At 47.3% G+C, this 25,814-nt stretch overlaps 1 protein-coding gene across 7 annotated transcripts in view; it reads left to right on the forward strand.

The window, feature by feature from the left end:
• The window catches only part of LOC138532030 (probable ATP-dependent RNA helicase ddx6), a 254,087-nt gene extending 234,461 nt beyond the window's left edge, over nt 1-19,626 (forward strand). For 6 of the 7 annotated variants that reach the window (XM_069641032.1, XM_069641033.1, XM_069641038.1 and 3 more), the window contains 2 exons: nt 18,317-18,500; nt 18,987-19,626. In XM_069641032.1, coding sequence (XP_069497133.1) covers nt 18,317-18,495 — 179 coding nt within the window. In that variant the 3' untranslated portion in view covers nt 18,496-18,500; nt 18,987-19,626. The remainder of the gene's footprint in view (nt 1-18,316; nt 18,501-18,986) is intronic. The other variant, XM_069641036.1, reaches the window with a different exon arrangement.
• Nucleotides 19,627-25,814: the final 6,188 nt, after the last annotated feature.

Raw genomic sequence — 25,814 nt, forward strand, 5'->3', positions numbered from 1 at the left:
TCTCTCGCGCGCTCTCATCCGAATGCCTAACTGCCATTCAAGATTGGTGTGCTGCCAATGATCTTTGTCTGAATGCCAGCAAGATTGAGATCCTTTGCATCGGCACTCCTTCACCATCCTTTCCCCTCACTCGCTGGCCGGCCTCCCTTGGCCCCCCTCCTACACTCACCTGCGAGGCTAAGAACCTCGGGGTCATCTTTGACTCCACACTTTCCTTCTCTGCCCACATCTGTCTCGTCAAACTTCCTACTGCACCTCCTCAGAGGTACTCTGCCTTTCCTCTCCTTCCCCCAGAAGCTCATGGTCTCCCAAGCTCTGGTTCTCTAGGTTGGACTATTGTAACCGCTTCTTTCTAAATCTACCTGCCTCTACTCTCCGCCCTCTGCAACTCTTCCAGAAAAGGACTGCAAGACTTGTCCTTGGCCTCAAGCCCTGGGATCGTATCTCTCCAGCTCTGAAATCTCTCCATTGGCTCCCATTGGATGCAAGGATTAAATTCAAAACATTTTGCATTGTCCACGTCTTTCTGGGGCTTGAGTCCAAAATACCTTCAGCTATATTCAGCTGACCCCTCAGGGTCAGTCTTATTTTCAAAGAAAGAGCTGAGGGTAGATTTCTTTGGCTGGGGCCTCCCTCTGGAACAGCCACCCTGTCACTCTAAAACTTGAGAACCATCTCTGGTTCCGGAAGCACCTCAATACCTTCCTCTTTGCTTCTGCCTTCGCTCCCCCTCTCCCGTGCTGATCTGTTCTCTTGGCACTGTGCACCTGGCCACCCTCTGTCCTCCGGGCCTAGGTACCTGCTCACCGTGCCGCCCTCCCGCACTGCCTCAGGGCCACCCCTTGCACTGGGGTCTGTATCTGTACCCATACAGTTCCCCTCCCCCCCACCTCTTTTCTTCCAGCACTTATCAGACCTACCCGGTCTGCTGCCTTAAACCCAACACTTGCCAATTGCTGGCTGCACTACCACTGTTTGTTGCCTTTATGATTTATTTGTTTCTCCTTTGCTCCACTCTTTCCACTTCTCCCCACTTCCATACACTTTCCCCTCCCCCTCTCCCATGCACTTGTGCGTTCTCAATTTCACTGGGCCTAGTAAGATCCTTGTTTTGTTATCCCCTGTTCCCCTCCCTTGCCTTGACTTGTGTACGAGCACGATAGAAACAAAATATCAATAAGGTAGAAAGGAAGTGGCACATTACTGAGAATTCTCCCTAACAGGACCTTTAGCCCTGATGATGGGAGGATTGGAAACACTCTACCCTTCACCAACCTCAAATGTAGTGGACCGTGTTGGGAATGAGGAGGAGGATCAATCGCCTCATGGCAGGGGCCAATGAGAAGTTGCATGCTGATTCAGGCCTTGCCCAAACATGTATATGACCAAAAAGCTACTATTGTCAATTTCTCTCCATGACGGGAGGTACTGATCTTGGATCCTATTAGGCCTAAAAACGTATAGGATAAATGAACGGGCCCGTACAAAATTATTGAACAGTTGGGTGAGGTTTACGATTTTTCTGATGTTAATCTGCGTAGAATCACATGCTGTGCATGGTCCGACATCCAGTGGTCACTGCGGAGTATTGCATTTTGTTTTTCGTAGTCGAAAAAGGGGACGTCGACAAGGCGTGTCTATCACTATCCCAATAGTGACATGCGGTGTACCCACAATCCCTCACGCGTCGCCGTCCCTCGGATTGTTTTTTTCCGCCCAGATATTGGTCGCCTTTTACGCGGAGCTCCTCGAGAGACATTGCAAATTCATTTACTCGACCTTTGGTCGTTCCTTATTAATATCCATTACATAGATCTCTCCCTTGACGTAGCTGAGAAGCTGTTTCTCCGCCGAGCAAGAACTTCGACGGCGGGGACGAGACAGAGGAGATCCTTCGGCGCTGCCGAACACGTGGCCTGGCCTCGCCGGCCAAAAGACAATAGGGAGAGTGGGGTTGTGGGAAATTTCTTGTTTCGCTCTGAGAATGACTTTCCCCTTTCCTTTCCCTCGGGGTTGTTATCACAGCTAAATATTTCCTTGGCTATGCAGAGGCCACCCTTTAGGTTTTGCCCGCGTTGCAAGGGCAAGTTCACTTGGAAAGACTAGCATAAACGGTGTAACCGTTGCTTGCCCCTCGATCACAAGGAAGACGGCTGCGCGGCTTGTCGGCTTCTTAAGCCTAAGACTTTAAAGGACCGCAGGGTCAAGAGGTGGGTGGCCTACGCCATGTCGAGGTCCGATTCCTCACCCGCCGCAGCAGAAAGTGACGAGGAATGTGATAACCCGACATCCGTTTCGGAAGTCATACACCTCTTTAAGGAGCGCTCGCGCTCCTCGTCTGTCCCCAGCCCCGACAAGCTCGGCTCACGCCCTGCTTATGGGGATGAACACCCCGGCGACACTGACGCACACAAAAAACACTCCCATAAACACATAACCCACGGCTCTTCTTCGTCAAAGACAAAGAAACCATCAGCGCCAACGGAGACGCAGGTTCCACCGGCGGCGTCCTCAGACTGTAAGTCTTAAGCCCCCCTCGCAACCGCAAACGCGACCAGCGACTGGGCTTCCCCCAGATGAGGGCGCTACACCCAAACCACCAGACGAAGCGCTCGTCAGAGCGCCCGTCGACGTAGAACACGCGACGCCCGTAACATCGAGACCAGAGCCCTCCACAGACAAATTCATTGTCGAGGGCCTGGAGAGAATTGTTTCCACCGATGGCCAGAGGCGGACGGCAAAAGATACGTTGAATACAGCTCAGAAGGCTAGAGAAACGCCGAAAAGGCCGGAAGGGAAGGCAGGAACTGCCCCCTTCATCTAGAGGGACTCCTAGCCTGCCAGAAGGCTTTTCGGACGGCAACGGAAGCCTTTCTTCGTTATGGGAGAGGTCAAAGCGTTTTTAGCCTGAATACCCTATTCCTCCCCCCCCCTGCCCCCCCCCCCCCCGCCTCCCCTAAGACCACCCAGGGGTACCTCATGAGATCCTGGAGAGACTCCAGTTCTGTATGGAGAAGATGGAGAGGTTTATGGAGACTCAAAACCTACCAACACCCAAAAGGGCAAGAGAGGGACCTCGGGAGGACCCCAGGGCTAAATTCCCTAGGCTGTTTAATCACTCCCAAGAGGATATAGATTTATGACCTCACTGGAGAGGACCCCCACTTCGAGGAGGAGGACGAATTTTTAAGCAACTAAGAGGAACAAAACCCAGAGGAGGAGGGTTTTGAAGGTAATCCAGATATAGGTGAGGGGGGGCTTCGGAGAAGACAGAGGAAGGTGCTTCACAGCCCTGGCAGTCCCCATCAGCGTTTTCGGACCCTGATGCCCTAAACCTGTCCCCTCCCAAAGATTCACCTAATAGGAACACGTCACCTATAGATGATCAACCTACATTTAATGCACTACTACGCAAGGCAGCAGCGCATTTCGAAAATAGACACTGGGGAGATTTCTACTGACATTGACTTTGTGGAGAAGGTAATCAAAGAGAAACCCCCTGTCAGCCAAACCATTCCCCTCCTCGCCTCAATAAGGAGACAAATTATCCCTTCACTATCTACCCCCGCGTTGGTCAGAACGGTCAACCCGAGGATAGAAAAACTATTCAGTCCCTCGCCTTCAGACCCGTTGTACGTCAGGGGCCACTCTGTACCAGACTCCCTAGTGGTGACGAATACAAGGAAAAGAGCAGGGGGTCCCGCTGTCAACCAGCGAGGCACCACCAGATAGAGGGTAAAAAATGGTATGCCCTAGGGAAGAGGATCACAGCCTCTGCTGCTTTTTCCGCAAGGATTGCAAACCACTCCTTGCTAGCAAGTTACGCAGATGCACAATGGAGCAAGCTACGTAAGGACATCGAGGAGGTGCCAGAACCCCTACGTACACGGCTTCTGACCACGATTACTGAAGGGACCCTAGTCGACCAAAGCATTGTGAAAAACACTCTGGATGCTACAGAAACGGCTGACCGTTCCCTAGTCCAAGGAATACTCCTCAAACGCCAGGTCTGGCTGCGTAATTCGGGGTTTAAACCTAAAACACAAGCATCTCTAATCAACAAGCCTATAGAAGATGCCAACCTCTTTGGGAAGGCGGTTGATGAGGCACTAGAAACGGCAAAGAAAGAGTTTGACACCATCAAAACCCTAGAACAGATTTCTAGGCGGCCTAACGGACGTGGCTACGGCAATAGGCGCTTTTTTCGAGGCCAACGCCAGCAGCAAAATCAGCAGCAGCAGTACTCTGCAAACAACTGGTCCTCTAACCAAGGTACCAGTGGACAATACAACCAGAGAGGACAACGCCGTGGCAAAGGAAGAGGTCAGGGTTCCACCCCAAGAGGTTCCCAAGCCACCAACACCAAATGACTCGAAGATTCGGGTCCCCTCCCATGCATCGCCAGTCGGGGGCCGATTAACATCCTTTCTTCCAGCATGGGAGGGAATAACATCAGACCGCTGGGTATTATCAACCATAGCCCGCGGCTACTGTATAGAATTCAACAGTTCCCCAACGTACAGACCCCCAAGGGGACGACGCATGACACCAGAACACCTTGCCATCCTTCTGCAAGAAGTGGACCAGCTACTGGAAAAAGGGGCCATAGAGGTCGTGCCTCTATCTCAGGTAACGGGAGGTATTTATTCAGTGTACTTCCTTGTACCCAAAAAGGACTTAACCATGCGCCCTGTACTAGATCTGCGCCCAGCGAACAAATTTGTCAAACCTCAAAAGTTTCCTATGGTGCTCTTACAGGAAGTGATCCCCCTGCTATCTCAAGGAGATTACATCACAACACTGGACATGAAAGATGCATATTTTCATATTTTAATGCTGCCAGCGCACAGGAAATACCTCAGGTTCAAGATAGAGGGCAAACACTACCAGTTCAGAGTGCTACCCTTTGGCATAGCATCAGCACCGATGGTATTCACGAAAGTACTGGAAGTGGCAGCGGCCCACCTGCGCAGGTTGTCCATCCCAGTATACCCTTACCTCGACGATTGGCTCATAACAGGGGATTCTTACGAAACATGCTTCTCAAATACCCAAAGACTGTAGACCTTTTGTTCCAACTGGGCTTCTCCATCAACGAGAAGAAGTCCAGCTTAGACCCCAGCCAGATCAAACAATTCCTAGGGGCTCTAATTCGAACAAAGGACGGCCTCGTCTTCCCCTCCAACGAGAGGGTCCAAAACATACTGTTTCAGATCCCTCAATATGTGGCAGGTCGGGAGGTGACGGTACACAGAGCAATGCGCTTGCTAGGAATGATGGCGTAATGTATTTATTTGGTACCTCACCTGCGTATGCGCCCAATGCAAGAGTGGCTCAACAGCCAGTGGTGTCAGGCCAGCGGACAATGGGACGAACTAGTGGTGGTCTCGCAGGCCTTGGTTCTCTCGCTACGGTGGTGGTCGAAGGAAAACCTGGTAATAGGGAAACCATTCGCCACCCCCGCAGTGGAAGCCACTCTAACCACAGACGCATCCCTCACAGGATGGGGGGGGCTCACCTATCCCATCAGACTGCTCACGGAGTGTGGACTCCGAGCGTAGCATCCAAGCACATGAACACAGCCAGTGTCTTCAGTAAGTTTAAGGCACTAAAAGCCTTCCAGGCACACCTACAAGGGAAGACAGTGTTGGTCCTCACTGACAGCACCACAGCCATGTACTACCTCAACGAGCAAGGGGGCACCCGCTCTCCAGGACTGTCCAAGCTGTCCCAGAACATCTGGAAGTGGGCTCTCAAACACATGTTCCTACTGTCACAACATGAGCCAGGGGAACTCAATCTGCTAGCAGACGAAATCAGCAGAGACTTCCCTCTACCCTTGGAGTACGAATGGCGGTTACACAAAGACATCGTCTTCGACCTTTTCACACAATGGTGATTCCCAGAAATAGACCTGTTCGCAACTCTGGAGAACTCACAATGCCAAGTTTACGCCTCCAGGTACCTCCAGAACCAATCCAAGGGGAACGGTCTATCGATTCCATGGTCAGGGAAATTTTCTTACGCCTACTCCCCCCCCCCCCCATCCCCCCTCCCCCGACTCCCCTTCTCAACAAGATTGTGCACAAGATGCACCGGGAACAAGTTATCATGATACTAGTGACCCCTATGTGGGCCCGGCAGCCATGGTTCGCTCACTTGATGGAGATGTCTCGATCTCCTCCAGTGAAACTTCCCTGCCCGTACAACATGCTGTCACAGGACAAGGGCAGGACTCTGCATCCATGCCCTCAGACTATGAACTTAGCAGCCTGGCTCCTGAAAGCATAGAATTTGGACATTTACAGCTCCCGCAGAGATGCATGGACATCCTCAGGGAGGCTAGAAAGCCTAACACTCGTCACTGTTATTCTAGCAAATGGAAGAGATTTGTCATCTGGTGTAGAGGAAGAAGCATCAACCCCGTTGACTGCTCTCCCACGTACATTGTTCTGTACCTGACCCATTTACTGGACTCAGGTCTAGTGTTCAATTCTATTGAAGTCCACCTAGCGGCACTTTCTGCATACACCACTTCCCAACTTAGTGTCATGGTGGAAAGTCAGTTATCAAAGCCTTCATGGAGGGGGTAAAGAGAATACACCCTCCAATAGCAAACCCAGCTCCCGGCTGGGACCTAAATGTGGTACTTACCAGGCTCATGGGCTCACCCTTTGAACCCATGCACAAGGCAACTCTTAAGGACCTCGCTCTTAAGACTGCTTTCCTAATAGCTATCACTTCCATTAGGAGAGTAAGTGAACTACAGGCTCTTTCTGTTCTAGACCCCTTTGTAACAGTGCACAAAGATAAAGTGGTTCTACGCACACACCGAGGTTTGCACCGAAATTCATCTCGAAATTCCATGTCAACCAGTCAATGGAACTACCAACGTTCTTTCAAAATCCTTCAAATTTGGGAGAAAAAACCCTGCATACACTTCATGTGCGCAGAGCTGTCATGTTTTATATGGAAAGAACTAGACCACTAACAAAGACTAATCAGTTCTTTGTCTCGGTGGCAACAGGAAGAGAAGGGGATGCAGTCTCAAAGTCCACTATTTCTAGATGGATTGTTCAATGCATCACTCTGTTTCTCTCTTGCTAAGAGAGAACTACCCTTCAAGCCAAGAGCACACTCCTTGAGGCACTGGGGCATCCATAGCATTCATTGCAAATGTTCCCCTCGAGTCCATTTGCAAAGCGGCAACCTGGAGTTCTGTACACACCTTTACAAAACACTACTGTCTAGATGCTCACTCTAGATCTGATTCCCAGGTGGGACAAGCAGTATTAAGACATTTTTTCTCTACTGTTCCTTCTCACAACCCACCTCCAACTCCGGGTACTGCTCGCTAGTCTATGCACAGCATGTGATTCTAAGCAGATTAACAAACATCGGCAGACAATGCATTACTTACAACCATCAGAAATGCTTTTATGGTATCTGCTTAGATTCACATGCGCCCACCCTTCCTCCCCGCTCGGATGGAAGGAACATAGACATCTTTTTATATCTCTTTTCTGTACTCTTGTCTAGAAGGTTCCCTCAGGTCAGAAAAAATACAAACAGAGGGACCGCGACGCGCGAGGGATTGTGGGTACACTGCACGTCACTATAGGGATAGTGTTACAGACACGCCTTGTCGACGTCCCCTTTTTCGACTACGAAAAACAAAATGCAATACTCCGCAGTGACCACTGGATGTCGGACTATGCACAGCATGTGAATCTAAGCAGATACAACTATCAGAAATGCTTTTACGGTAAGTAATGCATTGTCATTTCTCCTCGGACACCCTGAAGAAGCTCCTAAAGTTGTCCATGTAAATAGGCTGAAGGCTTTCATCCCTATGAAATAAGAGCCCTACGCTTGGCCTCACATAGGAAGGAGGAGGAAAGTAAACCTCTCCCTGCTCTGTTCCAGAGAAGCCCTTATGACTGTTCCATTGAGGAAGTCAAACGCTCCGCTCACCTGACTGCAACAAGAGGTTCAGACTTTGCTTTGGCAGTTTGCCTCCCTGTTCTCACTAACTCCAGGTTCGACACCTAGTAGTCAATATAATTGTGCATAGCAAGGCGAGGAGCTACAGGATGTCGATCGAAGTCAGGGCTTGCATTATGAGAGGTCAACAAGATGGTAGACCTTGAGGTGATCTAGCCGCCTCTAGTCCATGGTCCAGTTCTGGTCCCAAAAGCAGGCGCCACAGATTGTGTGTTAACTATTTGGCTCTTAATGCTGTCGGCAAGACAAACGCTACGATATGGTGGACAAGCTTGGTTCTGCTAAGGACCCAAGCACCTTTGCCAACATCCAATGGTGAGGTCAAATATCCCAGACAGTGCCAAGGGAGGACTACATTCTCTACCCCCGAAGGTCTTTATCATTTCAGGGTAATACCCTTTGGGTTATAGAATGCTCATGCCACATTTCAGAAACTTATACATGTTCTTCCCAAGTGGAACTGAAGATGGCGAATGATACCATACAAGTCTTATATCCGATTCAGAGCAAGGTTTACTAGTCTCTGAAATGGGGCAGGGACATTCATTAAACCAGAATGCATTAACCAGAATTCATACAGTCCTCCATGCGTGGGGAATGCCATCTCAGACATGGCATAATCCAAAGCATTATGGTTGCCATAGTTCTATTTAGATATGCATCCAAAGAGACCAAATGCACCAACTCTACATAGCCCTATTCGCTTGTTAGGCAAGACTGTATGTAGTAACCATGTGGGAGACTATACAAGCATTGTCCTCTTGGTATTAGGTAACCACCTATTGGTATAGATCTGTACTACACAAGTTGGTAGAGTGATTGAGCAGCCAGACTTGTCTCAAGAGGGGTAAATGTGAGTTGCACAGATGTAACACTGAGTCACAATTACAAGTATCCAAATAACACTTATACTGGTTTTCTAGTAAAATAGTTAATTAACGGTTGGTTTTAAATCAGCCTTCTTTAGAAAGGGCAATATGTAAAAATAGACTTCACTTGTTAATTTGTATGATCATTTTTTAGTACCGTCTATTAAGGCATTATATTGTAATGTAATGCACAGCATTGTAACCTAAGCTGAACAATCCTCTTTATGCTTTCTGCGCCCAAATACCCTCAGGTCTGGTGCGCGTTATACATAAACAAACAAACAAAACACTTGCTCAGTTTTAAGTTAAAGTAGATACCCTTTTAGGATGACTGACATGCGCACTTACTCTTTGATATATCACTTTTTACACTTAATGCATGGTTAACAGTTTCTCAAAACATGTGGCTACTTTACAATCTCCCAATGAAGTCTAGGTTAGACCTTTCCCAGCAATACAAGTTAGTTATGTACCACCTATGAGGGACAGTTAAAACCAAAGTCAATGGGTCAGAGTCTGCAGGGAGCCAGGACAGTCAAAGTCAATTGAAACAATGACTAGGGAGCTGAGGCACTTCTTCAGATAGCACAAAAGTCTTGCACAATGTGATTAAGTTTGTAGCAAAATAATCACTGTTGGGCCACAAGCTGTTAGGCTTATGAAGGGCAAAGATGCAAGCAACTCTGCAAAAATCTGTGACTGCAAGTCTCCAGTGAGAACAAGCAAGCTGACAAGAGGTAAGTACCCCTTCAGTCAAGATAGTACCTTAGTTTGGAAGAAGAGGATCCAGCTGGCTTATGTTCTGGTTGCAGTCCTGCAGTTCCTGGTTCTCAGTCGTGGGGACAAGAGAGAGGACGTCTGGAGGACTCCTGCACTGCAGTTCGAAGGTAGTCGCCGGCTACAGTCTCTTTCCAAATCGGCGGCACTTGGCTGTTTCAGCTATTGGCAAATAGCACAACTGCAGTTCTTGGACACCTTATGGGCTCACCTTGCTTCTGGGGTCTAGCACTCTATGAAGGTGGCTCAGGCTTGGATCGTCCTGCTTCAGGAGGGTCGTCGGGCTGTTCCTGGATCTTGGGTCTGGCTTAAAGATGATGGACTCGTTTCTGGTGTTCCTGACCCCTGGCACTCGGTTCCAGCAGCAGCATGGAAGTACAGCCAGCAGGGAGAGGGGTTACAGCAAAGGTAGACTTGGGGTCAGTTGGTCCCACAAACCCAAGGGAAGAAGTCATCCGTGCCGGGCTTCTCTAGTCGATATGAAGTTTGAGCTTCAGCACTGCAGCAGGGCTTCACTGGGCAGTTCAACGGGCCAGGAGGGTACAGCAGGCTTCTCTTCAAAGTTCCTTCGGATGTTTCTTCCAGTGGTCGACTCTGCATTCTGTTCGAGACCTCGCCCTTTATGCAGGTTTCAAATGGATTGTCCTCCCACGTATTCCTCATCTTATGATAAATCGTTATCTCCAGCTTAGCTGCTTTGGAAAAAAAAAATTCTCGGCAGAGGGCGCTGTGCTCGGTCGTGGCGTCGATTGTCCCTCGACGGACTCCGTACTCTGTCGACATCACCGATGGTATAAAAAGCTCGATTCGCGCCCGTTGCTTCAGTTTTGTTTTTCCGATCGCTTCGCTATCGAGAACGGCGCGCTTGAGATTTTCTGTGAAGAGAATGTCATCTTCGACTCCTTCAACACCCAAGACTGGGTTCAAGAAGTGTGTAGATTGTGGATCGAAAATGTCGATCACGGATCCCCACCGAGTGTGTCTCTGGTGTCTCGGTTCCAGTCACAGGACCGACGACTGTGGTTCCTGCCAATCCATGACCGAGAAAGTTCTTCGTGAGAGGGAAACTGTTGCTGGGGAGGGAAGCCTTTAAGAAGGCTACATCCAAAAAACATAGCGACTGATTCGAAGGAATCGGATCGCCATAGGCATTCAAAGAGATCTTGATCTAGGAGTAGATCGAGACACTCTTCTTCCTCGTCCAAAAAAATGAAGGGGAGACGTATATCTCCTTCATCTTCTGAGTCGACCGAAGAAATTAGATATCCGACAAAATCGGATTCTCACAGAAAATGGGAAGAATTTCGTAAAAAGATGGAGGTATTCGAATGCGGCCCGACCCCCTCGAATGAACCTCAGAAGAGCCATACCCCTAAGGTCGCTCCATTGGACGACAAAGGGAAGTCTAAGACTACCTTGGTAAAAACCGATAGTGTTGGAAACTCGAGTCGACGACAAGTCGAGGACTCTTCGAGAGTCGAGCACCTCTCTGGTGCCATATAAAAAAAGTCGAAGGCTTCGACTTTATCGGCGTCGACCGTTTGACATGGAAACCAAAAATAACCTCGACGCCTGTATCGAAGTCTTCTTCGAAGTCATCGAAGATTCCTTCGACAACTTCGAAGGATTTTTCTATTCCTTCGACGCGTATAGTAGAGGAAGAAAGAAGATTTACTCTGTTGCCCAGGTCAGACTTTTTTAAGTCCATGTCCTCAATTTATGAGGAATCTGGCTCGGAGGAAGAGGAAGTTACTCCCTTTGGAGTTTCATATGGCACAAAACAAGTTCCTGAGGAACTCATTGATCAAGAGTTGAAAATGAGAGACCTGAGTGACACACTACATTCTGCCAGTGGAATTGACACCGCCCCAGAATTAGTTTGCCAGACCTGATCCTGCAAAGCATGAAGACTCGGGGTAGAGGAGTCTTATGACCAGAGTAATTGAGTATATGGGTTGGGCTAACACTTCACCCGTTTTTGAACAAGATGACATGACGGATATAATTGTCAGAGGTCCTCAAAAAGATCCATTTCTCCCCTTTCACAGGGCTCTTCAGAGGAGGGTGGAGAAAAACTGGGAAAAGCCTGAGAGCATTGCTGCTGCAGACAGTAATTCCCCCAAGAAATACAGACCAGCTGGTACGGATCCTGAATACTTGAACAGGCATCCGAGTCCAGAAAGTCTAGTTATTCAGGCAGCATCCACATCAAAGCAAACTGCATATCCCACTATCCCTCCAGATAGAGAGTATAAAAAAAGTTGATGCCTGGGCACGTAAAGTTTTTCACTTCAGGCAGTATGGCCCTTAATCGACAAATGTCACCTGTACCCTGGCCAGGTTTACCAATACCCTGTGGGGCTGTATTTCGGCGGCAGCTGAGCATATTCCGGAAGGCGAGGAAAGGGAAGGCTTCCTGAATATAGTCAAAGACGGGAAGGAGACAATGGGGGAATGTCTCCAGTCTGGACTGGATACTGCTGATAGTATCAGCAGATCCATGGCTGCAAGCATTGTGCTACGCAGATCTACGTGGTTGAGGAAGTCGGGGTTTGCACCAGACGTGCAAGCCAGACTCCTCAACATGCCCTTTGATGGCTCGAGGCTGTTAGGCAGTAAGGCTGATGAAAGCCTAGAAAAACTTCAGACCTCGAAAGCGGCAGCTAAATCACTTAGTGACTCCATGCGCCAGCCTCTAAAACCCTATTCCGGCTCATCTTCCTGGAGGGGTCGTTCTTTTCGTTACTACTCCTCATTTGGTAGAGGAAAAGGACAGGCTTCTCAAAGGGGTAAAAAAACTTCCCTCGTGGAGGACGAGGAAGAGGTGCAAAATCGGCCTCCGGAGCGGCATCTGTACCCTCAGCCACTCCTGTAGCTGCCACCAAATCCCTCTGAGACCTTGTTGAACAAAACACCAGTGGGAGGCAGGATCTCTCAGCATCTGAAGGAATGGCGAGGCATTACTCAGATGCTTGGGCATTGGAAACAGTAGCTCAAGGTTACTGTCTCCCCTTCCAAAAAAGGCCTCAATCATCCACTGGGAGCCAACTCCGTAAAAACTCCAGACCCGCTCCTGTTGCTGGAAATTTTAACCCTGCTAGAGAAAAGTGCCATAGAACAGGTACCTGTAGCGTAGAGGAACAGGGGTTGGTACTCCCCATATTTTCTCATCCCAAAAAAGGACGGAGGACTGAGACCCATCTTGGACTTAAGAAACTTGAACAAGTTCCTCAGGAAGGACAAGTTCAAGATGGTCACTCTCTCGGATCCTTCAGGCTCTCCAACTCCAGGATTGGTTGGTATCATTGGTCCTTCAGGATGCTTACTTTCATGTGCCAATCCATCCAAAGCACAGAAAGTACCTGAGGTTCGCGATTGGCAACTCTCATTATCAGTTTCGGGTTCTGCCATTCGGGTTGACCTCCGCCCTGAGGGTTTTCACCAAACTGTTGGCAGTTGTGGCAGCGAGTCTCAGGAGAGGGGGTATTCACATCTACCCCTACCTGGACGACTGGTTGACCAGAGCAAGTTCTCCAAAACAAGCTCAGGAACATCTTTCGATCACTTGCCACTGCGTCCACAAATTGGGCTTCTCCATCAATTTCAAGAAGTCTCATAGGAGACCATCCCAAAAGCTCCAGTTTATCGGAGCAGTCTTGGATACTTCCTCGGGAAAAGCCTCGCCTCCCGAAGTGAGAGCTCTCCACATCCAGCAGATGGTAACGAAGTTCCAGAATGCCCAACGTCTACCGGCCTTCGATTGTCTCCGGTTGCTCTGCCTCATGGCATCCTGCATTTTCGTAGTACCATAGACCAGGTTGAGAATGAGATCCCTTTAATGGGCACTCGGAACTCAGTGGTCCCAGTTCTCAGGGAATATGTCGGATCTTCTTCGAGTCCCGAGCGCAGTTGCTCAGGATCTTCTCTGGTGGGCTTGCAACGACATTCTCAAGGGAGAATCTATTTGGCAACCATGGCCGGAGATAACAGTAGTGACGGACGCCTCACTCACGGGGTGGGGAGCACACACACCAACGATCTGACAATCTGCGGTCGTTGGTCTCCATCGGAGTCCAAACTACACATCAACCTTTTGGAGCTGAGGGCAATCAGACTAGCGCTGAAGGCCTTTCTGCCCTCTGTACAGGGAAAGAATGTCCTGATAATGACTGACAAAACGGTGGCCTTGTACTACCTCAACAAAAGAGGCGTAGGGTCACTACCACTGTGCACAGAGGCAATGCAGCTATGGTTCTGGGCAATACAAGAAGGAATCTCTCTATCGGCAATTCACCTAGCCGCAGAGAAGAACACAGCGGCAGACGCTCTGAGCAGGCAGAGCACGGTCTCTCACGAGTGGGAGTTGGCTCAGGAAGTCCTTCTGGAGATCTTTGCCCTTTGGGGAACCCCTCAAATGGAACTGTTCGCCCCCGCGATCAACCGGAAGTGCGATCAGTACTGCTCAAGAGAATTTCGTCAGAGGAGCTCTGGGAGACGCATTTGTAGTGGAGTGTAAGTTTCCACTGCTGTACGTGTTTCCCAGTCCCCGTGATTCCTCAAGTAATCAGGAGGTTGAGAAAGTTCAGGAAAACCATGATCCTAATTGCCCCGGATTGGGCCAGGAGGACGTGGTACCCTGGACCTTCTAGACATGTCCATCTGCCCTCCAATACATCTTCCACAAAGAGAGGATCTTCTCTCGCAAGAGGAAGGTTGGGTTCTCCATCCAGAGGTCAGGACGCTCAACCTTCACGCATGGTTTCTGAGAGGTTGAGATACAAGGATTGGGATCTTCCGGATGACGTAATGGAAGTCTTGCTTTCGGCCAGAAGACCAGCAACAAAATCTTTGTACAGATGTCGCTGGAACAGGTTTAGTAACTGGTGCAAAGATAAGGATGTGGACCCTTTTCAATGTGGCACTCCAATGGTGCTCTCTTTTCTGTTACATCTAGCCAATCTGGGGCTCCAGATAGGAACAATAAAAGGATACCTTGCTGCGCTGTCCATTTTCAAGCGCACCTCGGAAGAGGTTTCATATTTCAAAATACCATTAATCATTCAATTGTTAAAAGGTCTTACTAACGTATACCCTCCAGTACCTTTTCATGTCCCAACGTGGGATTTAAATTTAGTACTAACATTTTTGACTTGCAGAACTTTTGAGCCTCTGCACTCCTGTCCATTGAGGCTACTAACACTAAAGACTGTCCTTCTTGTGGCCCCATCAACCCGCAGGGTTAGTGAATTTCAGGCTCTCTCATGCAAACCACCATATACTGTATTTTACAAGGATAAGGTTAAACCTTCCTTTTTACCAAAGGTAGTTTCGGACTTCCATTTGTCACAAAAAATACTACCAACATTTTATCCTCCTCATTTGGGCAAGGAAGAGGAGAGACTGCACAGACTAGATCCCAAGAGGGCTCTTAGTTTTTACATCTCAAGGATGTCTAAATTACCACAAGATGACCAACTCTTTGTGGGTTATACTGGTCATAAACTGGGCTTATTAGTAACAAAACATACCATATACCGCTGGATAATTTTGGCCATAATTGAATGCTACAGATTGGCGGGAAAAGACCCACTAGATGGGCTTCAAGCCCATTCTACAAGGGGAATGGCTACTTCTGCGGCTCTAAAGAGGGGAGTTCCGGCAGCAGATAATAATAATAATTAGGCACTTATATAGCGCTACAAACCCTCAGGTATCTGAGCGCTGCTTATTGTTACCCACGGTGTGTGGTGCTCATTTATCGACCTCGGAAGGATGAAAGGCTGAGTTTGGCCCCGCCGGAATTCGAACCTGGGTTAGCAGGCTCTGCACAGATGTCAAAGCGAGCGCTCTACTCGCTGTGCCACTTGACCGGCTATAGATATTTGTTCAGCTGCAACTTGGAAAACAATGCATTCTTTTATCAAGCATTACTGCTTGGATACTGCCTCCTCCAATGAGGGGTTATTTGCCAAGGCAGTTCTGCATTCTGTCCATGAAAACTGTAATTAGCACTCCCACCTCCAAAATTGACACTGCTACGGGAGTCTATCATAAGATGAGGAATACGTGGGAGGACACAATCCATTTGAAGAACAAGTTACTTACCAACTGTAAGGTTCTTTCGACTGGATGTTCCTCCCACGTATTACTCATCGACCCTCCCATCTTACCCCACAGTACAGTTTACGTTTTCTTACACTTTCCTCTCATGAAGAATGCATCTGTCATGGGGCACGCCTGGGTGTTTTCTTCCTATATTTTAATCGAAAGAACTGAAGCAACGGGTGCGGCTCGAGCTTTTTATACCATCGGTGACATCGACAGAGTACGGAGTCTGTCGAGGGACAATCGACGCCACGACCTACAGCACAGCGCCCTCTGCCGAGAATATTTTTTTCCGAAGCTGGAGATAACTATATCATAAGATGAGGAATATGTGGGAGGAACATCCAGTCGAAAGAACGTTGCCGTTGGTAAGTAACTTGTTCTTCTCTCCTTCATGCACAGCCTAGCTGTCCCTCACACAGCAAGGGTGGCTGTCCTATAAGGACAGCCAGCCAGCCAATCACGACTGGGTACATTCAGGTAACCAAGGAGACTAAGGACAGGGAGTTTCGGGCACCTTCCTTCCTTGCTTCCTGTCCTGACACGTTCGAGCCAGAGGCCGGTTTCAGCACTGAAGCCTGCCAAAGGCAAAACAGAAAAAAAGGGTTAAACCTGGTTTGGCACGCAGAGTACAACCCAATAAAGACCTCACAAGCAAGAAATTGCGAAAAAAGATCGGGTTATTTTGACAAAATGGACACCCATGGGTGCATACTGCAGCTGAGAATTCAGCCCGCGGTAAACGCACAATGGTAGGAAAATTAAACCACTGCCACCAGCCATTTAAGGTAGTGAGGTTATCATAAAAAGTTATATAAGTAGGAAAAGGGGCTACTAAGTAACCCCCCCCCCCCGCCCCCAGCACTCCACATAAAATGGGGTGTGCTGGACCCACAAAGAGAAAAGGTAAGTCAAGTCGATTTCACTTTACTATTCTTGGGAACAGTAGTTCACACAAGAAAAGGTGAGAAATCTAAAGGATTTCTCTGACACTGCACTGGGGGTGCTGTCACCAAGGTATGTGCCTATGGAGTTTGTCAGACTCCAAAAACAAAGAAAACGGATAATCCAAATCAGATCAAAATACACAAGTGAGAAAAAGGGCTCGCTCACTCCAGAGTTAAAATTTAAAAAGTCCTAAAGTCCAGCAAAAGAGGTGGGGGTCTCTTAAGGTTGAAGGAATTGGCACAGCAATGAGCATTCTACCTAACAAGCCAGAAGGAAGAAAACTACTGCTGCAGCCCGCTGAGTAACTGCTGCTGTCCTGACCGCCACTTCTGAGCAAGGGAAGATCTGAACGGGACGACTGCCTGCCTTGGACTGGTGGGCTGCAACCTCCACGGCCTACAATTCAACAATAGCCAGGGTCCTGTGCCATTGTACTGCGCATCGTCGCCCAAAGAACGGATCCACCTGTAACTTTGTGGGCATCTTTCTTAATGGGCAGAAACTCGAACCAGCTCCCCAAACTCCCCTCACACAAGACGAGGACCTAGAAAAGGAGAAATGTGGACTGTTGCAACATCCGTCCTTCACTGAAGCCTGGAAAAAGCGCCAACAAGCCTGAACCAAGAAGAACCATTGTGTGCACAAGAGCTGTTGCGAAGACTGAGAAACCTGCAACTGTCTGCTGTCGCCTCTTCACTGGGACCATCCTGCAGCAACAAGTTCTTTATCTTAACATACTCTCCTGTTCCCTGTACAACTTATCTGAAGATTTGCTTGCTGAACCTGTATTCCTGGGGGCTTGTAGATGGCTGTATTTCGCACCCCTGCAGAGCTCCCATAGAGATACATTGGGGTGGACAGCCCATTGTAATCCCTCCAGCCTTAGGACACTGGTCCTTGAGGCAACTTCACAAGGAAACCCCTAGGCTTCCATGACTTGAAAAACCTAGCTTTACCTACCTGCAAACCCAGAAGAGATATTGTTGAGCTCATTGTGAAAGTTATTACACCCATGGTCTATTACTTAAGAAACTTGCAATTGTGTTGTACATGTGCTCCTGTGTTTAGTACCTACTTGCTTGAAAGTATTTAACAATGTGCCTTATTGTTTATATTAAATGAGTCTTTTTATAACTAGAAGTGTATTCTTGTTTTCTTAAATGTGCATGCTCAGATTTCTGTCTACCTTCCTACAGCCCTCCTCCCTTCCTTGACTAAGCCTGGCTGCTCAGCCATTCTACCAAATCTTTGTGTGGTTCAGGCCAAACCTAAGGGTTGCAGTCCTGTACATCCAAGGTGGGCTTCTCTAAGTTCACAGACAGTAACTTATAAAACTTCCTAACAATGTTTAATATTTGATGTTTTTAAGTTACTGTCTGGCTGTAAAGTTTCAGTCAATCACCAGCAGAGTGACGCACTAAATAGGCATATAGTGTCAATCAAGTGGTTACACTCCCAGCTTGGTTAAAATGGCTTGTACTTAATTTTTTAACCAGTCGTGCTGTATGTTAAATGCATTGTACAATTGCCTTAATTCGTTTTTTTTTGAAGCACCATTTAACTTTCTCTGCTTTAAACGTCTTACAGTTTTATTATATCTTTGTTTTCCCAAGGTCGTTTTGGTCACTTGGGATTAGCAATCAATCTGATCACTGCTGAGGATAGATTCAATCTGAAAGCTATTGAAGACCATCTTTGTACAGAAATCAAACCCATTCCAGGCAGCATTGATAAAAGCTTGTATGTAGCAGAATACCACAGCCAGCAGCACTCTCATGAGGACGATCCCTGAGGCAGGTGAGTGGAGTGGGGAACGAGAGGCATCTGAAACAAATGCATGGGACTTGGCAACAAGAAATGTGACATATGACGTTGACAGGACATTTCTAGGGAACAATTTGCAGAAGTGATTGAGCGAGGAAGCGAGTCAGAGATAGATTGCACTTCTGACAGGAGAGAATGCACATTTTAGGAACCCATAGTTGGAGGCGTGAGCAAGAATAGCAATCCCAGAAATAGTGTGGCTGAATGGAGTGTGAAATGAGACAAAAATACTTTAGAACTGAAAAACGAATGCTGTGATAAATTACATGGGTACATTTATTACAGTTGTAGTTGTGTTGGAGGTGAAATGTGAATGGTGGCTGCTCGTTGAAAGCTCAATGTTCTGAGAATGTTTGAAATGCTTGATTCCAAATTTACAATGACTGAGATTGATGAAATTGTGTTGGAAGGAAAGTCTTTTGCACTGTTTTATTTTGTGAAATCTTCTCTACTTTCTAGATGCCACTGCACTAATGGAGTTGATGTTTAACAGTCTGGCGTCTGGCACGGAACAGCATTTGGCACACTGGGATTTTTCCTAGATTTTGTCCCCTTTCGTATGATGCTAGATGGACATCCGATTTCTCTGGTTGAAGAGGAAGGAGTCACTTTCCCATTCTTCCCTCCCTGGTTCTCGTCTTGTGCTTTTGATCTCTGGTGCAATACAATCTTGAGTGTCCTGGTGTAGGATTTCTCATTCCCCTCTGACTCTTTTATGGCACAGTTCATCTCCTGTCTTCTGGTATCCTTGTGTCCTGCTGTAAGACTTACATTTTTATGTGCCTTCCTGCCGATTACAGTTCTGAAACTCATTTGTTCTTTCAAGATGAAAGGAGATAGCAACGTTTTGATGGGGCCATGGACCATATTCATGGTTGCTGCTTGCCAGCCCCTCACTGACTTTCTCTCCACAGCAATAAGAGCAGCCCGCTCCATCCTCCCACAAAAAAGACCTTCTCATAGGAAATAATTTTCCTGTGGGACTCTGCCACGAGGGAAAATGTGTCTATTCCATTGGTGGATGACCATTGTCTTTTGTACTTGATGATATGATCAAGATATTGCGTGTAAAGGAATAAAAAGAATAGAGAACAGCTTATGCATTTGTGTGATAAAAGAACAAGTTAATTGTGCTTCACTGTCCTTTTTATGTATTGTTGATTTATAAGTTGCCCTCTGTGAAAACATTGGTTTGTGGTGCCCCATAGAGAAGGGGAGAGGAGGGTAAGGAAGATTGTGTGTTGGGGGGGGGGGGGGGGGGGGGGTGAAGAGCATGTTTGAGGTGGGAGCGAGGGTGGGGGCAAATGGCTCTAACCATTCAGTCCTTTGTGCATTACAGATCAGTTAAGTGATAAACAGCAGGAGGATGGGGAAGAACAAGGATGTCAAAATCCCAAATGGTTCACTGGCAGGCAGCTAGCAAGAGTGAAACAGTCAACGAATGCTAGGGGGTTTGGAGTTCTCAATGTAGCATAACCAGGGCTATAGAGTATCAATGTTAGTCCTGTGATTGTGCAAGCACTAGAGTGGAAAGGGTTTGACGCACATGCTATCTAAAAGAGGACAAGAGGGTGGCTCACTGCAGCAGATGTTGTGAAGATTACAAGATCTGGAATGCGATGTCAAGTTGCAGAAGTCTGAAAGACCTGAATTTCATGGACAACTCTTTGCTTTTTAAAGACTGATCTGTCTTTGCCAAGTCTTTCATCCAGGTCCTTGAGGGCCCATCAGAATTGTTAGCCTCATTCGCAGACCATGGGAGTGCCAACAGGGATGCAGAGGAAGTTAATCAATAAGTACTTGTTTGAAGAAGTAGGTTTTAAAGATTCCCTTAACCATGTCTTTCTCGTTGCTTGAAGGCAGAGAGGCAGATTGTTCGAGAGGGCAGTCCCTGAGGCTGTGACGATTCTGCCACCAAATATTTTTGTTGACAGCAGCTGTGGAAGGTTTCATCAAGCTGGCTGATCTGAGGTTTCTACAGTGGCATCTGCTGTTTCCTCCATAGCAATGTGAAGGACATTCTTTGTCTGAGGGAGCCAGTGGAGGGTTTTCAACATGGGAGTTATGTGGGCACTCTGTTTCAGCCCCAGGATAAACCTAGCAGCCTTATTCTGTAGGATTTGCATTTGGTAGGGCATGCTTTTGGAGAGTCCAAGAGTAAAGACTGTTGTAGTCGATGCAAGACCGAACCAGGGCTCTTGCTACTTGGATTTTGTGGATCATGTTGAGGAAAGGCTGAATGCATTTGATCAAGTGGAGATAATGGGAGATCATGCAGAAAATGATTCAGAGATTGGCATCAGCGATGGTGTAGCCCGGAGAATGGGCGAATTGATATATTTGTGTTCCAATAAAGAGATCACCAATTTGGAAGTGCTCAGGAAAAGGCTATTAGTAATCCAGTCTTGTATGCGAGCCAGGCAAGTCAAGATATGAGTCTGTTGTGTGCCCCCAAATATGAAAGCACCTCGATGTCCTCAGCATGCATTTGGCTGGAAAAGGGATTTATTATATCTGCAAGGGAGACGGAGTCCCTTGATGTGCCCTACGGGTAATTACAGACACCATTTGATGGTTTCCAGGATTTACCTAGTACTCATTCTTATGTAGGAGGTACACAATCCATTTTAGGTCCAAAACTTTCCTACCCACATTTTTCAAAACTTTACAGCCGCATTTGGTGGTTTGGTGTCAAATGTTTGAGCCATGTCCAGAAAAATGAGCATTGCTGGGTGGTTTTTACAATGTTGCCAGGAAGTCATCCTTATTAAACAATGAGGCAGATTAAAACGGGGCTTGTGCTCGTGTAAGAGATTGAGAATTCTGCCGAACTCTGCAATTGCTAAATTTGTAAATAATGGAGGTATTTGCTATATGAAGTAGTTAGTCAGGACTTTTGGGTCAACCATATTTTATTTTTTAATGGAATAAAGCTGTAGTACATTTTTGTTTTCTTCAGAGTTAGGGATGCAGCAGTGTTTGGAGGAGCAGCTGATTGGGGTTGCCAGGCCTAGAAAAAGATTGTCTTTTATTGTAATTGCTGAACAGGGGAGGGTTTGCTCATCGGAGGCATTCATTTTAGAGACTATGTTCATCCTATCCATGAAGGAGCTCTGTTAGAAGGCAGGAGGGGGGGGGGCATGGATTAAATCTCAGTTGAGGGTGCATCTACAGGTCTGGTTTGGTTCTTGATGTTTGCTTGGATGGATATGATATCCTGAAAGAAAGCAACCAGGTAATTATCTACGTTTTGGGAGGTGATTAAGTGTAATGCACATTCAGGATTTCTGAGTCTTGTGTGTTTTGAAGACTTGCGGAGATTTGCTGTCCACTAGAGAGATGTTAGAGGAATGCCTTCTTGTTCCATTTGATGCTTGACTGGGTAGCCTCTGAGGTTTCAAAAATGTCACCTAGACTTAACCAGCATTGTATAATACAATGGTATGCAATTGTTGTAAGAGTAGTTCGCTGCTGTGCTCTAGTGCAATAAAACCCTTCTATTAGGCTTTCAAATAATGCACATCGTGGGTCTTGCAGTTAATGATTGATGGCTGTCCTCGATGCATATTTGAATGTACATAGTATACCCTTTTTGGGTATGAAATGGAAGACCTACAGAAAATGATGCAGAGAAGAGGATCTGCAACATGGTGCAGAAATGTTATGGTTTACAAGGATAAACCTAGTGCATTGGGTGCGCAAGGAGTTCGATCGTTTGTACCCTTCATGTTGTGTAGTGCAATAAAGAATGTTGAAGACTTTACCGGAATAAAGAACAGTACACACAGGTATTTATAGTGTAACAATGTAAACATGTTTTATCCCATTGATCAACAAAGGAGATTTCATGGTAACATTTGACATGAGATGCAGATCTTAATATTTCTATGTTCAGAAGCACCAAGGATTTCTCAAGTTCAAGGTAGGCCTTGCACTGCCAATTCGAAGTACTTCATTTTTGGAATAGCATTGGCACCTTATCTTTTCGTAAAGATACTGTCTGTGATAGAGGCTCATCTGCACAGAGAAGGCTTTCATGTCTAAACATGTCAAACTATTGGCTTATAATGGACACCAGTACAAAGCGGCGCTACCAACATACATAAAGATCATAGCAATGCTCTACCACATCAGCTTCTCAATTGATGTGCCCTTATCAAGCTCCAACCCAATGGCAGTCAAAAATTCTTTATAGTGGAGACAAGGCAGGTTTATGCCCTCCCTACAAAGGAAAGGGAGGTAGCGTTGGTTCTCCTTTCTCCAGTATTGGATCATTCATATTCATGTGCTGTTGAATATGTCCCATTTTCAGGCTGGGAATCCATGGTATGCAAATAGTCTCCATTGTAGAAAAACGATGAACCACAGTCGCTTTAGTGATGCGCCAGTCATGTTTGTTTCTCCAGAATTGGATCTTTAATGGATTCACATGCTGTTTGAATATTCCCAGTTGTCTTTTACTGCTTCTCAAACCTGTACTACTTGGGAATAGCAGTGAATGGGTTATTTATGGTTAAGAGATAATCTTACCAAATGTTATTGTGGACTGGTATGGAGACAACAGACTTTCTAGTGTTCCCTCAATTATCCTTCCTTTTTTTTTGTGCTTCTGGCAATAATTCAAGCAGTTTTGCAGCCCTAGTCCTGAGAGGTTGGCAGGAACCAATTGTCAGATGGGTGTAGTGAGGTGGAGAAATCACTGCTTGGTGGGCCATCACATAAAGTTCACCATCCCCTGGGACCAGATAATGTAATTCATTGGTGGTATCCGTGCCATTGGACACACCATGCTGCAAGATTTCATCCTCCGATTTTGGGGTCAGTAAGATTATTAGGTGGCAAAAGCGAAGTCATAGGGACGGGTCCAGTGGGAGGCAGATGAGCCGGCAACAAGCCTGCAGGAAGAGCCTGATGTGGAGAAAGTTGCGCTGTAGGCAGTCTATATGGCAGTTCAGTACAGTATACAATGTCCATGGAGGGTCACATGGCTGAATGACTAAAAGCTGGTTTTGGATGTGGTCCTGAGTGTACAGGAGGTGCACGTGGGGGTGGCATGTTAGGAGGAGGCTGTTATGTTATTGTGATTTATACAACTCGCTGCTGCCATTTTCATGGTCTCCAGGCGCTCTGGCGGATCTGGAAAGGAGGGCGGTTGGGTGGGGTAGTTAGTGGGATTGAGAGGGAAGAGCGCAAGAGACCTTTGTGCTGTTGGTAGCTTCAGTTCGGAAAAACTGGCAGTCAGCAGCTTAGTGAGCAGGCTTTGGCAGGCCGTGGAGGCAGTGCCTGTGCCTCTGTGTTTTCCTGCCTGAATTTGCCAGCTTCCGAAAAGTTTGGTAAACAGAACTCCGTTGGGCAACTATGGAGGGCTCTTCAGACTACACGTCGGAGCCCGAGGGTGAGGCTTCTGCCAATGCAGGTACGGCTCCTACCAATCCTTTCCTCCTCCACAATCCCCCACCCGTCCTTTCAAACCTCTTCCCCTGTACATTTGTTTCCGCCTTACCTGGTGGTAGCCCCTCCTTGCAGCACCAGACGGAGCCTCAGACATGTTCTTCGTCCGCCAAAGGAAACAGTGATTTTTAAAGCAAATTTGAAGAAATGGGGGGAGAAGCTCGCTGTTTCTAAGCGGGCCCAGAGAATAACATACCCCACCGAAGTTCTCGCCAGTTCACCGCGTACCCAGTGTCAGACTTCGAGTCGGCAAGGTGGCGGAGTTTCCGCTGCTTGCACATGCGAGGAAGGGACCTTGCTGACAGTGACTGCTACACAGAAAGCCAGTGTGGTTGCCTTGGCTCGGGCGGGCGCCACACTGGCAGACATTCAGCCGTCGCTCCCACCCTCAGTGGTAGAAAGGACGCTCGCTCTATTAGGTAAGAGTGATGATTCCATCAAAGGGGGTAAGATCAACAAGGGGTGCTTGAGAAACATCTTGCAGCATAATATCGCCCTCCCTGAGCCAGATACTACCAGACAACAGCAAGTTGAAGCACAGCATGCAAACTTCGATGAAGGATTGGCTACAAACATTGGCCAAATGGGCAAAACGGCTAACGCTAATGTTAAAACCGTTTGTGCAATTGACATACATATGACACCAAAATGGGAGGAATTAAGGAGCCCAAAATCTGACGCTCCCACTCCCCCTCTCGTTCAAAGTGATTACGAGAATAGCGAAATTAATCTTGAACACCACACGGAGCAGTCCTCAATGCCCAGGACATCTCCCATTGAGAATATCCCTTCTGAGAACTGCTGTGGGACAAAGGGCACGGAGGAAACAGTAAGCCCTAAATGGCGGGATTCGCCCAAAGCCATATTGTCAAGTCTCATTAGTGAGCCAGAAGACTAAGGGCAGGACGAGAACGATGAGCAACTGAAAGAACTGAAACGAGGAGTTACAATGGTGGGAAACCGTGGTGCGGGAATGAGCCAGCATCCCAAAACCCCTCGCTTTAATATATGCAAAACAAGAAGACTGACAGTGAGATCTAAGGCACCAAAGAAAATGGGTCCTAGGAAAGGACCGAATAAGCCTTTGAATGTGGAGTCTTTAAATGAATTCTTCAAAAAGAGAAATGAGACGCTGGTGAACCCACTGAAAGAAATATCTCATCGGGAAATCTTGGACAGTATCATCCAACAAGAAACACTCAGTGAGCCATCCCAAATAACCAACAATGCCCTCAATTATCTGCTAACAAAAGAATTAGAAAAGATACTGACCTTGAAAAAGACCGGGAACTCTTTGGCGCTTAGATGGCACTGTGGCAAGAAAGCAACACACTTGAGCCGAGTGTTCTTGGGATGATAGTATGGCGCCCATGATTAGCCCCATGGAAAACTCTGAACTTGAAGATGATGCCGGGGTGTTAAAGAAGAGCAATCGAATATCTTGTTTGAGCCCCCTCTTGAAGTCCCCAAAGCGATCATTGGTGGGTACTGGTCCTAGGAAAGCTAGACCCCTCGAGATGAGGATGCCTGGGATATAAGAAAAGCCAACGAGTTCAGTAGGAACACAGGTTGAGGTGAATGTAAAAACAAGTGGGCAGACGCAGAGAAAGTCAGTTTGTGCTAATGAAAGAGGATGTAGCAATCCTGTAGAAATTATGCACACCCCTATTCCAATGAGAAGACTGAGCAAACTCCAACAGCCTCCTCCCCAAGACTCTCTGCATAAAAAATTGACTTCATGGCTGTCATGTCTATGGTTACGATTGCGCTTGCGCCTTTTAGCAAGCTTTATGAGAATATCAACACCACCTTGTGTGACCAGGCGTCTCATAGCCC

Source organism: Ambystoma mexicanum, chromosome 1q (assembly GCF_040938575.1).
Source record: "Ambystoma mexicanum isolate Mex_15411 chromosome 1q, UKY_AmexF1_1, whole genome shotgun sequence".
NCBI lineage: Eukaryota > Metazoa > Chordata > Amphibia > Caudata > Ambystomatidae > Ambystoma > Ambystoma mexicanum.